Consider the following 13,754-nt stretch of genomic DNA (forward strand, 5'->3'; position numbering starts at 1 on the left):
CTCCCTTAGTTATGCTGCAATAGGTATAGGCTGCTGGGGGATTCCCATGATACACTGGGTGTTTCTTCTTCACTCACTATGTGTTTATACGCCTCTCTGCATTTAATCATTACTTATTATTAATCTCTGGCTCTCTTCCACAGCATGTCTATGCCCCTCACCTCTGCCGGAGGTTTCTTCCTGTTAAAAAATAGCTTTTCTTTCCCACTGTCGCCAAAGCGCTTGTTCACAGGGGGCTGTCTGAGTACAGCAGGGGTCTCAAACTTAAATGAGATGTGGGCCACTGCTGGCACTGTCCTCTCATTGTAGGGCCACTTTAGTGTTCAAGAGGTACAAAACAAACAAACAAGAAAACAACCACAAATATTTCTGAAAATGTAGTGTTTTGTTTGTTTGTTTTTAAATTTCAAATACTTTATAACAAGACATTTTTTTCTCACTCTTAACTAACTGGAGCCTTTCATTGAACACTATTGAAGTCCAGATCAATAAATCTGGAGTCAAAACTCAAAACTAAAACATGAAAAACTTCAAAATGATCTGTAAGTCTCCACCTCCTCCATCTCCTCCACCACCTCCCAGCATCTCACTGGGAGTTCTGGGTTGGAGGTGGGTGGTCTGATGGATGTCATTCCTCCATCAGGAGAGTTTAGAGCAGCCCGGTTTCCATGACTACCAGTTACATGTTGAGCTAGGAGGGTGGGGGTGTAACCTTGGATTTATGTTGCCATGGAAACAGGGCCCATGGTGCATGATGGTTGGAGTGCCAATGTAAATGTATTTGTACATTTGTACATGTACAGGTGTTTGTGTGTGTGCACATGTGTGAATATTGATCAGTCAGTGTTGCATCCAAGCTGATCAATTCGTGTGATCAGTACAGACATGAAACATGCTCATACCTGAAGTGTGCCACTAAAGCTGCTGTGGACCAGGTGGAATCAAATATGTATTTCTGGTCATTCTCAAAAGCATCTGCTGTGCAGGCTCATGTATTTAAACCTATTTCTTGCATGGGTGGATTATCAGTACTACCAGAACATTTGAAGGTTGCTCTACTCCATGTTGCCACCCTCTTTGAGGTCCAGACCGCCAAACAGGAAATGGGAAATTCCAAACTTCTATATATTAGGGGGGAAGTGGGATCTTACCAAGTAGTTAGAAACAGAGGGGAGTTTTTCAGTCTTTAGTTTAAATCAGGGGTGTCGAACTCCAGGCCTCAAGGGCCAGTGTCCTGCAGGTTTTAGATATCACTCTGAGGGTGGAGCTGCTAATCCGAAGGTTAATAGGTTAAGGTTAATAGTGCAGTGCATGATGATGGGATAATTATTATTATTATTATAACCACCAGTTTAACCACTACAACCAGTTTATCTCATTATTACATTCATTAATGTTTGATTCATGGTGACTAGAAAGATTTTAAAAGCAGAACCTGCAACATTAGAAAAAACAGAAATTCATCATTGTAAGTATGTATGTAAGTATGTGTTTTTAAAACACGATTAAACTTGCAGATATTCTTGTTAAACCCTGAGGGCCGTAAACCTCAGGAGCAGCAGCAGGAATAAGGAGCATCATATTGAATCTATGAAATAGGACCAGGTTAGTGACACAGTGTCACTGAAAGTCTGTGTCTGTCTTTGGGACTTTATATAAGTGCGTTTGATCTTTAATATGTCACGTGGCTTTTATTTGACATATTTTCTGTCTTGTCTTTATGCTCACAGTCCTCTGTACATTTGGATTTCTTGATTAATTTAATGTGCCATCAACATGCAGGACTGCAGAGGAAAACAAGCCTGTGCGGTTAAACCTGGCTCATGTTCAAGGAACACAAACGTGAATGACAATTGTGGATGTTTTCTCAGTAACTCATCATCTTTGTTTTTTATCCACATGAATAAAAGAAACACGTAGAATCCTTTCTTGCTCCCATCCTGTGTAGATATACATCTTCACTGCAGCTAACAGCCCTCACATATAACTCAATTCAACTTTATTTATATAGCACTAAATCACAACAACAGTCACCTCAAGGTGTTATACACTGTAAGGTAAAGGCCCTGCAGTAATACAGAGAACCCCAACAATCAGACGACCCCCGATGAGCAAGCACTTTGGCGACAGTGGGAAGGAAAACTTCTTTTTACCAGGAAGAAACCTCCAGCGGAACCAGGCTCAGGGAGGGGTGGCCATCTGAGAGACCAGGGGTTAGGGAGATTACTTGGTGTTATGCCCATCACAGCATGTGACCAGCAGAGCACCAGCTCCTCATTTTAAGACACCAGCAGTGGAAAATATTAGAGCTGTGACTGAAAGCATTATCACCCACCAGCTGATTAACTCTGATCAGATCACTGATCATCTTTCTTTTCAAAATGATTAAGATTAAAAATGATTTCATCTGTCTGTTAGATTAGCAGCGCATAATCTCACTGATTACTTTATTTTGTGGTGAAGGGTCATGTGACAGCAGGTCATCAATCACAACAGGCCTGATAGCTCTGAAGCAAAAAGCAGCGTTGTCCCTGAAAAAACACAATTAGATCAGATAAAGTTTAAATCGCAGCCTCAGACTCAAAAAGCGTCAACAGCTCGAAGGGTTTCATCCAACAACTCGAAACTTCCTGTTAGACTGACCTATCACACCTGAACCCGAAACGCCTTCAGCAGCTGCACACAGCCTTCAGATGAGGAAACATGGAGCTGCAAGACCTCCCAGCATGCACTGGGCCTGCTGGACAACAGGACCAGCAGACTCAGAGTCGGTCCATCGAAGCACGTTTGTTTCCTCCTGCTGCTGCTCCAGGCTCAGGCAGGCGTTCACTCATTGTCCCACGTCTCGATCTGTTTCTGCTGCAGACTCGGATCCATCATTCAAATAAAGATACTGAGCTCAGAGTCACCTGACAGGTGAGGCTCGGACCTGCTGACAGGTTAGAACAGGGCTGCTCAACCTGTAACTCCAGCTGCGATTCCATCCATCCATGTTTAGGGTTATGTTGACATCCACAGGTTTCCAGTTTTAAACCTCAGTTTTATTTTCACAGATCCCACCAATCCACATTTTTCCACTTCCAGCACGAGTCTGAGTCGGGATCAGGTCATCCACAACAGCGGTGATTTGGGATTATTTAAGATTCCAAATAGACTCTGTGTGGGACAATGATGATGATGATGATGATAATGATGATGATGATGATCACCACCATTATCATCATCACCACAGAGAGCTCAGTCCTGATGCATGACCTCACTGCGGGTTGTTGCCTTTGTTTCTCTGTGGTTTGAGAAATCATTATTGCTGTTGGGTTTCGTGCTGCAGACGAAACTGACCGTTTGCCTCGCTCGTGTTGGTAGGAAAACAACAGGAGATCCATGAGGACGGTTTAGCAAATCTGAATGTGTGACATCATCTCTGTATGAGACAGGAGACGATGAGGATTCTGGCTCATCGTCCCTGCTGTGACTTTATGTGTTAAAATGTGTAAAAAAAAAAAAAAAAAGAAAGTCTTTGTGATGGAATAAAATGTTTTAAAATTGGAGTTATTAAAGTTATTGCTAATTCAGTTTTATCAAATAAAAGCAGAACTTACTCCACACCAGAGAAATATATGTACATTTAACAAAGTCTTTGAGTCTGTTTGGATCATAACGATCATGGAGTTCAACATTTTCTGTTTCTGCAGCCTCGGTGTGAGGCGTGAACACTCAGGTAGCGAGACCAGACGCAGGAGGACGGTTTATTAAATGTTTCAGATCAAACTGGACAAACTGGACCCAGCTGATTTCAGGCCCTCCAAGGTATGGAGGTCCCCCTCTGGCTTCTGCTCCGTGGCTGCTGGGTGACCCCTCATCTGGGGCTCTCCTCAGCTCTTCCCAGGAGGGTGGCACGGATGCCCCTCCGATGGTCCTCCTTGAGCTCTCAGACTCTGGGGCCTGGATCTCCTCCATACCTGCTTCATGCCCTGGGGGACGGGGCTAGGTCAGTGCTGACAGGAGCCTGGAGGTGCACCCTGGGGGTGTAAAACTTTAACGTCCATGCAGATTTCTGCTGCACTGATGAACTGCTGACCAAAGATGCTCTAAAACACAGGACCCGACCCCTGTGACCTCTCAAAGTGTTCACAGTATGAAGGTTAAACAAATATGCTGAAGTAATTATAGATAAATTATCAACTGATCCTTTGTGTGGGGGTGGCGGTATGAAGGGCGAGTTGCTGGGATGGCGTGGTGTCAGTGTGGAGGAGCTGTGGGTCAGCACGGGGGTTCTGGGTCGTTCTCAGCTCGTCTGAATGGAGCCATCCTGTCTGATGCAAATACCAGAGCTTGGAGACAGTCAGCAGCATCTTCACTGTAAGATGGTGCTGACTGCTCAACATGTAAACACACAAAGTGAGGACTGTTGGATTAAACTAAAAGACATGAAATAAAAGTCAAAATCGTGACTCATTTATAACAATTATAACAGTTAAAACTAAACATTGTCTTCAAAACCTTAAAAAAGGTTAAAAACTTTAAAGTTCAGATCTTTTCAGTAGAAACTCTGAGCTGCAGACACATACAAACACACAGAAACACACACACACACACACACACGTGGATCGTGTGCTGGTGCAGGATCAGCAGCTCACAGCTGGATTCGGGAATCATTAAATCGGACAGCGCACTAACTATTTTATCCAGAAGTTCACTTCATTAACATCCACAATCTACCTGCCAACTGTTACAGCAGCTGGCAGGTAGAAGCCCTGACTGTACCTGCATTTCAACAAACACCAGGTTAATTATTTCATTCTGAGGGATGAAAGGTCCTAACGGTTCTCTAAAAGCTTTAATTTACATTTTAAAGGGCCTGCATCCCCCAGCAGCAGCTGAGCTGTGCTTACAGAAGCTTCATATGTGCTGCTCCTGGTTTCTTGTCACGCTGTGTGTAAATTCTTTCTTTTTTTTTAATTTTCTGGTTTTGGAACTTTATCCACAGAAGGAGGGTTTTTTTATGTGATTTTTTTTTATTGAAATGTGACCTTAAACACGTGTTCCCAAGGACTCGGACCTGTGTCAGCTGATGTCTGGATGTTTATTTGCTGTACAAGTGGGAATCTCTGCAGGGCGGCCGGGGGGGGCGTTGTCTACCTGACTGTCCTCACACGCTGCTTACAGATGGAAATTTCCTGTAGGGCAGTTAGAAAGGCTTGGTGCTGGGCGAGGGGGGGCTGAGGGCACTGGGTGAGGACGGTCGTTCAGCTGAGGGGGAGCAGTTTTGGTTTCAGACTTCTTTTACCTGAGAGCATCAAAGCTGTGCAGCAACAACAGTGACCTGTGACCCCCTGAGAGGCAGTGTCTCTGTGGGGCTCCTGTGTGTGTTTGTTTGTGGTCGTGCACAGGAAGTCCTTCATACCTGTAACGTAAGCAAACATGGTTTGCTCAGTTTCTGATGCTGACTGTCTCTCCTGATGAGCTCAATGTTCTCCTGGGGTCCAACTGTGGTTCTGGAAGAAGCCAAACCAGATCCACATCAGGAACTGAGATTATCTAAGCAGAATAACTGGAACTCCTTGAAGACTCCAGGAACCTCCCAGCCCTCCTAAAGGATTCCTGGGATGTCCTTAAGGACTCTTCAAGGACCCTTAGAGGGCTCGCTAACTGAGCGCTGAGCTTTTCACTCATTTAATATCAGAAACACATGAGGTCCAACTGTGATTGTTATTAAACAGTGAAATAAACCAGGCTTTATTCAATATGTGAGTGACCATAAGTTTATTCACACTGATCCGTCTCTCATACACACACTCACACACACACACACAGTGGGATTATTTCTGGGTATTCTTTCTTTTTGTCGATAGAGAGCCGCTACCATTGATTACTTTCACTGATTGATCTATTGAGAATGATTTGGAGTAACGGACTGAGGCGGGTGAGCTAACACGCGGGGGAGGAGCTCTACACTGTGACTCGCTGAGGGCGAAGCGGAGGCGGGAAGGTGTTCTTGCAAAACAACGCTGATTGGTTGAGGGCGGGAACGACTGCTACTTCGGTTAAAAAGACGCCGGTTTGGGAGCTCGCGCACAAAATGCAGTAAGAGTGATTGAGGGGCGTGAGTACAGACAAACTGAGAAGCTGAAGGAAACCGCGGGAACATCAGCGGGTCCGGCCCGGTGGCTTTCAGGGATTATTTCGGACGATGGGTCTGCAAAAGGAGCCCACTGAGGCGAGGCTCACCGCCGGCTACCGTGAAGCAGCTGCCCCGGAGCGGAGTCGGACGGTGGGGGCCTCTGCCGGCAGCCCCGCGCCGCAGAAACCGGAGCGGTGTAAGACCGCCGCGGGCCACATAAAACGGCCCATGAACGCCTTCATGGTGTGGTCCAAAATCGAGCGGAGGAAGATCATGGAGCAGTCTCCGGACATGCACAACGCCGAGATCTCCAAGCGGCTCGGGAAGCGTTGGAAAATGTTAACCGACACCGAGAAGGTTCCGTTCATCAGGGAGGCGGAGCGCCTCCGGCTGCAGCACATGGCCGACTACCCTGACTACAAGTACCGGCCCAAGAAGAAGCCCCGGACCGAGGGGAGGTCGGCCGGTCAGTACCAGGAGAGAAACGACACACCGTCTCACAAGACCCCTGCTGCGGCGAAGAAGTTCCCCCGAGCCGGCAAGTCGGTGGGCGGGGCCGTCAAAGCGGGCAGTCTCCCCCCGCAAGACCAGCAGACGGACTCCCGCCACCAGCGGAAACCACAGGAGCCAGATAACCCGCACCAGCAACTAGACCCCCGGTGCCAGCAACTGAACTCCCGGTACCAGCTGAAACACCAGCAGCCGGACCCCCAGTACCAGCAACTGAACCCCCGCTACCAGCTCAGCGCCCGGCAGACGGATCACCGGTTACGGTACGTGCCGAGCACTATTACACCCAGCAAACCGGTTAAACGGGACTATACGGACAGAGAGGAGGAGGACGACGATGACGACTCATCATCATCATCATCATCCTCATCCTCTGAGGAGGAGGAGGAGGAAGAGCTGCCCTGCTACAGTATCACCAAGCTGCCCCTCCGGGGTTCCGCTGTGGGACCCAGCACGCTCCCGTCCTCTGGCCGCCTCTACTTCAGCTTCACACGGCAGAGCACGCCGGTCCACCCCGCCTCCCTCTCCCCAGCTTCCCCCTCCCGCTCTGTCTGCACCTCCGCCTCCTCCTGCTGCGGGGAAGACCTGGATGACCTCCCCGTGGAGCCGCTGGATTTCACCTCCAACTTCCTGGGCGGCCTGCAGTCCTGCTCAGACCCGTGGAACTCGTCGTCTAGCTCGGCCTCGGGGAGCCTGAGCCTGTCGCTTGTGGATAAGGACCTGGACACCAGCGGATGCACGGAGGAGGGCAGCCTCGGGTCCCACTTCGAGTTCCCGGACTACTGCACGCCGGAGCTGAGCGAGATGATTGCCGGGGACTGGCTGAAGGCCGACTTCACGGACCTGGTGTTCACCTGCTAGTCTGACCCTTCACCCCCGGTTCGAGCTCCGGTCAGGGACCGGGGTGTCGCGGCTGCTGCTGCACGGGCTCCGAGCGCTGTGGCCGGCTGCGTTCTGGCGTGGACTTGGTGCTGGTGAGCAGATGAACCGACAGGGTTTTATGGACTCGTTTCTGCCACTCGTGTCGGACACGGACGACACTGACTGACTTTTATTTTTTCCCGTTCAGGTGTGGATATTTGTGATATTACCGAACCAAGCATACCTCATCTTTTTAAGGAAACCAGATTAAATATTTTCAAGCCTATTTTTGTACAGTCAAAGGGAATGTCAGACTCTTCCACTGCTCTCCTATGTGAGGGTTCAAACCCCCGTGGCCTGCCTTGCTTTACTGCCTTGTTTTAATGGGTACACACATTCAGGCCTGGCTGTACCTACCGGTGTGTAAAAAGGTTTGAGGGAAACAGGAAGTTTGTTGCTTTTTCATGCTGTTGTTTGCTCATTATTTTTGGTGCAATATGAAGGAAAAAAAAGGGAAATCCAAAAACCAGTGATTCTGTGCGTTATGATGGAGTGTGTATGTGAAGCTGAATAAATCAGCTGCAAACTGATCAGCGCCTCTGTCTCATTATTGATCCTCCTGGGATCTGATTGGCTCCTTTAAGAGCCCTGTTGCTTTATTAAAGCTTCCATCAGTTTGTAATGTTCATGTTTTTGACTGAACATCCACGCTGGGGTAAAAATCTCTTTAAGATTTGTTCAGTCATCCATTTCACTCATCAGAAATCTATAATCTATACATTGCTCAGCTGTTTCTAAATATCTATATTTTTATCTATGCGTTAAAGGAAACGGCCAATTAAAATAAGGTATTTTGGAGCTTCTGCTCACCGGACTCGGGCTTCATCGGCACATGAAGTTTGGCTGTTTTTGAAAATGTAATATTTCTATTTGCACGTGAGCCTTTAGAGGGTTCAGACTGGCCTGTGAGCTCAGGTAGATTTAAACTGATGCTTTCAGTGTCACATGATCTTCATTAGGTCATGTGATGTAAAGTGTCTTTTCACAGATCTTACACATTTTTATAAATTATGTATTTTAAATTCTGATTTGCCTTTAAAGCAGTTTTTTGAGTTCAGTCAAAAAGGCTGATGAGCTTTCAGCTGTTCAGCACATTCAAGCGTTCCGAACACAAACGTGAGGTTTGGATCATTTTCTGTGAATTTTTAAAGTAAATAATAAAAATCAAATTTAAGAGCATCAAAAGTCTTCAGTAACATTTTTGCTCTTCATCGGGTTCCTGATGTTTCCAGATTTTCCACTAAATAATCATTAACTGTTTAACTACCATCAGGTCAACTCAGGTATTTTATAACGGGTATGGAAGCCTCTTTGTGCCAGTCAGAAAATGCTGATTTTGAAATCATACTTTTGATTTTAGAGCTCATTTATTTCAGTTTTTATGTAGATCGAGCTTTTTTCTTTACTTGGACTCTTCTGATTTTCAGGCATGTATATGCATCTATATATTACAGTGCAGTCTGTCTGTGAGTGCGATCCTGTTTCTGGCACAAACGATCTTCGTATGTTTCAGTCATTGGACAAACTGAGTTTTAACTGGATTTATTCAAATTTGTTCTGGTGTTTTTAGTCAAGAACATAAAAATGTTCATTTTTTGCATGTATGGAAGCCTGTTTGTGCCAGAAAAAATAACCATGACTTCATTTTTCCTTTAAAAATTGGAAAAAGAAACATACTCTTTTTTTTTTAAATTCATGTTTTTGTACTTTTCATTGACAGTGGTAATTAAAGCTGAAATATATTTGTATCATATTTTTGTCTCTTTATTCCTAAATTTGTGTTTATATTTTTTAGCTTCATTTTTCAGTTTTTTAAACTGATAGTTTTTAATCTCATTCTGTGTTATTTTGATTGAATAATTTTGAACAGATTTTTATGACAGACTGTTAGGGTCGTGTGAAGAAGAGTTATTCATTATTTTGAAATGTGGACATTACAGTTGTTTCAGAGCAATCTGTCACAGCTGCTTTTCTCTATGCTAAATGTCTGGTGTGTTGGTGAGGTCAGACTCCGTTTTCAGTCCACGTCAGGCAGATTTGTGCAAAATGATCTGCTGCTGTGGACAGGCGCGAAGTCATCGATGGTTACAGCCTCGTGCGGTGAACACAATTTACGATGTGTCACAGACACAATGAGAGGCCACAGCAACTGTTGGTGTTGAAACAGCTGGAATCTCCACATTTGGACTTTTTTCTCTAAATGATCAGTAACTTATTTTTAATTCATGCTGTGATCATTTTGAATTTCTTGAGATTTACCTTTTTAAGCACGTGTTTTATATATATATGTATATATATATATATATATGATTCTTCCATATGTTTCAGCTGGACTGCATAATTGCACCTGAGACATCTGAAGCCGGTCTGTGTAAGTGAAACTTTATTTTTTCACATCTGGTGTTTCTGAGGCTGTTTGCAGGCATGCATCACATTAAGCTTCCACACTTTGATGACCCCCCGTGATGTCTGACCTCTTCTGGCGTTTCCAGAGTGTGAACTAGTCCTCCCAGTTTATCAGAGCAGGGCATGATGTTTTCAGTGGTCACATGACTCATGTTAACAATCAGTGGACTTCAAAACTGATCATGAAAGAGTCAAGAAGTTAAGACTGTTAAGGACTCAGAAAAGAGAAAGTGACATCATCGGAGGCACTGTGAGGTTTTTTCCTCACGCAGCTTTAAAAACAGGACCTCCTCTGACCTACAGTATTCCCAGGACCCTAAAACAGTCCCAAAGATGTTATACAAACATGGCCACTACAGCACCACTCACTGGCCTGTGGACAGTCTGAAGCCTCAGCGTGGGTTTCTGCAGTCTATTTGGACGAGAGGGCGGAGCTATTTGTTATCAGCCAACTCTTGATTATTGTACTGCAGCCAGAGACTGTTTGGTACCATCAGATGCAAAACTGGAGCACTGTCTTCTTGGACCATCTGTTAGTACAATGACCTCACAGCAACCATATTATTGGTCACATGATGTCATTAAAATGTTCAAAAAGGCTCCAACAGCACAAACATGGGCCAGAGGTCTAGTCCAGGTGAAATTAGCAGACAGCTAGCGGCTACAGCCACCTGTATCACCATCCACCTGTCAGTCACAGAGACCACACCCCTAATAACGGAATATTTAAATTAGCTATAGATACCAAAAGAGTTTTTGTATCAGGTGGAAACATATTTATTTCTACTGACTGACTCACTGCTACCTCTGCTAGACGCTAGAGGAACTGCAGCTTTTGTTCTTTTTCCAACTCCTGTTGATGTTTGGTCTGAACTTCTAAAAAGCTCTGTCTCAAAATGATGACCTTACAGGGACCTTTATCTAACCTTTATTTAAGCAGGAAGTCCCAGAGAACGATATTCAAACCTGTTTTAGAGGACTGGCCTGACCTAAGCAGCAACATGTTCATGCTTTTATTACGCACTGTGAAAATGTGTGTATCAGTAAATATACAGAGGAGGAGGGATGAAGATGGAGTTTGCTTAGATGGCACCTGCTAACCAGGTGTGTGTGTGTCTTGTCACACATTATGGTAATGCCTCTGGACAGTTATTTTAGCTAGTAGCACCCTATAACTTTAAAGCCAACGCTCGAAAGGTCATAAAAACTGCACGCACTGGTCGGTTTGGCCCAGTTTTAAGGTTCTCTGCAGATTACTCTTCCACTCACATCCACAAACACTCAGATGTTTACAGCTTGGTACTTTATTTGTTATATTGTAGAAATTAATAAAGAAAACACTTTTGAGTTTCATACAAACCAAGCCATCGTTTTCTTTTTTCTCTACATCCCAAAACTTGGTCAGCAGTGTTGATCCTGAACCAACATAATGATGATAATGGTGACAACAAAAGTATATCAGATACATTATTGTGTAGTGTGCAGTAATGTCTACTCTGAGTGCACACCTCAAACTGTGATTGGCTCACAGGTACAGGGTCAAGAGTACCACAGATTTCACACACCTTACTGGTGTCTCTTCTGAGAAGGTTGGCTTTGATTGGCTGTTGTTTGCAGAGCATAGTTCGTCTTTGTTCATTTGTTTATTGGTTGTTAATGCTGACATCAGGGCCTGATAAACAGTCAATCAGAGAGCAGTATACTTTCCTTCACCTCTAGGTTGTTAGAGAAGATCCTCCTTGGTTTTCACCTGTGCATACATCACAGAGGTCGGGGAACGTATGGGATTTGGAGTGAGCTGACTTCAGCGCATGTCGCTGCTCATGGTCGAATCAGAGGAAACAGTCCGACTGCTCACCTCTCTATCCCCACTACTCTCTGATCAGATGTTTGGCAGCAGATTAAAGGCAGCCGGATCCCCACCGGCCTGATGAATCTGAAGGCTCTGCTCGGGATAATTGAGGCCAACACAGCGGCATTCTGGGTAATGAGAGGACGAGGTCATTGGGGAAGTAAAAATATATTTAAAAATGTGCTTTTAGCAGCAGAAAGAAGCAAAAGTCCGAGAGGCTGAGCAGTGAATCATATCAATAATAGATCAGTGAAGCAGGTCGGCACCAGAAACACTGTACAGAGAACTGTTAATTAAGCAATTAACCACAAAATAAATATTGTATAAGGAGCTTGGAAAGAAAACCCACTGGACTTCTTTAGGTTTCTTGAAGACGTGTCGCCTCTCCTGCAAAAATCAGAGCTTTGTAATCAAAGGTAAAGCTCATCTTCCTTGGGCCGACTCCACCTCCTCAAAAAGTTTAATGAAATTCAGCCTGGAGGTTTTTTATCACTGACGAACTGAAGCAAGAACAGCAGAGACAAACGAAAAGTAACCAGTAAAACATTAAGAGAAACAAACACATAGGAGCCGACGCCGGTACCATCACAGACCACGGTGACTGCAGCGCCCCTGTCAGGCTGGCAGGTGTGACCCTGTGTTTGGTGAGTTGTGGAGGCAAACATCTGGGATCTGATCCCGGCTCTGATTGGCTTCCTCTGCTGTGTTTGCATATTTTCACCGGAGCGTGAAGTCGCGCTCTTATCAACCACTCGCTTTTATCTGAAACATCAGAGCAGCAGCCGCGATGCATTCACTGACACCCCACAGGGACTGCCATCAAGTTCATCTGCATAGCAATGCATTCACTGACGTGCATTTTTGAGCTTCATGTTTTAAAAGCATCTGGACTTCTTTAAGTTGCTTGAAGACATTTCACCTCTCATCCGAGAAGCTTTTTCAAATAAGAGGTGAAACGTCTTCAAGCAACTTAAAGAAGTCCAGACACTTTTCTTTCCTCCATCACTGACGATGATGACCTGGATGACTGAGAACCTTCACAGACAAAGTCACCCAGACTTCTTCCTACGTTTCCCATCATGCTTCTCACCTTCTCTGAAGCTGATGGAGGACAGCTAAGGGTCAACTGACTGATCAGCTGTGTTTACGTTTGTGATGTTTGATAAATAAACAACAATAACTCAAATAATTAAAAGAATACAAAATAAAACTTAATTAAATAAAACAAATATCTTCAAACAGCTCATCTGTGGCACCTGCTGGACAACAACTCCCATCTTCCACTCTGCTCCTGCAGTTTCAGAAAAGAGCAGCTGAAGAAGAAACTTCACAAGTCAAAAAAATTGTAAATGAAGAAAAAATACATTATTGAACAAAGTCTGCATTTAAAAATAAAAAGTGAAATAAAACTTTATCAAGCAGAGAGAAAATAAATCAGAATGTGGCTCAAAAGCACAGAAATAAAAAGCAAATAATTAATGAACATAATGAATAAACACAACCGCAGTTTACCAGATAAAATACAAAAAAGAAAAAATTCAGAAAGAATTCAAATAAAAAACAAAGATATACACACATATATAGGTATATATATATATACACACACACACATACACATATATTTAAAAAAAAATAATATGAATTAAATAAATGAAAGGAAAATAAAAATCAAATTAAATCCAAATATAAATCTGAATTTAAGAAGTCCAAAGAAGTCAAATTAAATATGTGAAGAAAATAAAGTCTTTAAAGTCCAACTTTTTAAAATTATCCTAATGGTTTAGATTTGTTTGCCACAAATGTTTGTTTGCTTATTTGTTTATGAAGTGGAGACATCAACAGATTTATTTCCTCACAGGAAGTAATTGATGAACGTCAGCGGGCTCATTTGGTTCAGTTCATTCCTACATTTCACATCATACCCTCACTTTTACCTGGTTGGCT

The 13,754-nt window shown here is 44.1% G+C and overlaps 1 protein-coding gene across 1 annotated transcript; it reads left to right on the forward strand.

Annotated features, from left to right (window-relative positions):
- Positions 1 to 6,104: 6,104 nt before the first annotated feature.
- Positions 6,105 to 8,038, forward strand: sox11b (SRY-box transcription factor 11b). Its single transcript, XM_063496364.1, has one exon. It carries the CDS (start codon positions 6,191 to 6,193, stop codon positions 7,490 to 7,492), a length of 1,302 nt encoding a protein of 433 aa, XP_063352434.1. The 5' UTR covers positions 6,105 to 6,190; the 3' UTR covers positions 7,493 to 8,038.
- Positions 8,039 to 13,754: the final 5,716 nt, after the last annotated feature.

The sequence above is a fragment of the Pelmatolapia mariae genome, linkage group LG15 (genome assembly GCF_036321145.2).
Source record: "Pelmatolapia mariae isolate MD_Pm_ZW linkage group LG15, Pm_UMD_F_2, whole genome shotgun sequence".
Lineage (NCBI taxonomy): Eukaryota > Metazoa > Chordata > Actinopteri > Cichliformes > Cichlidae > Pelmatolapia > Pelmatolapia mariae.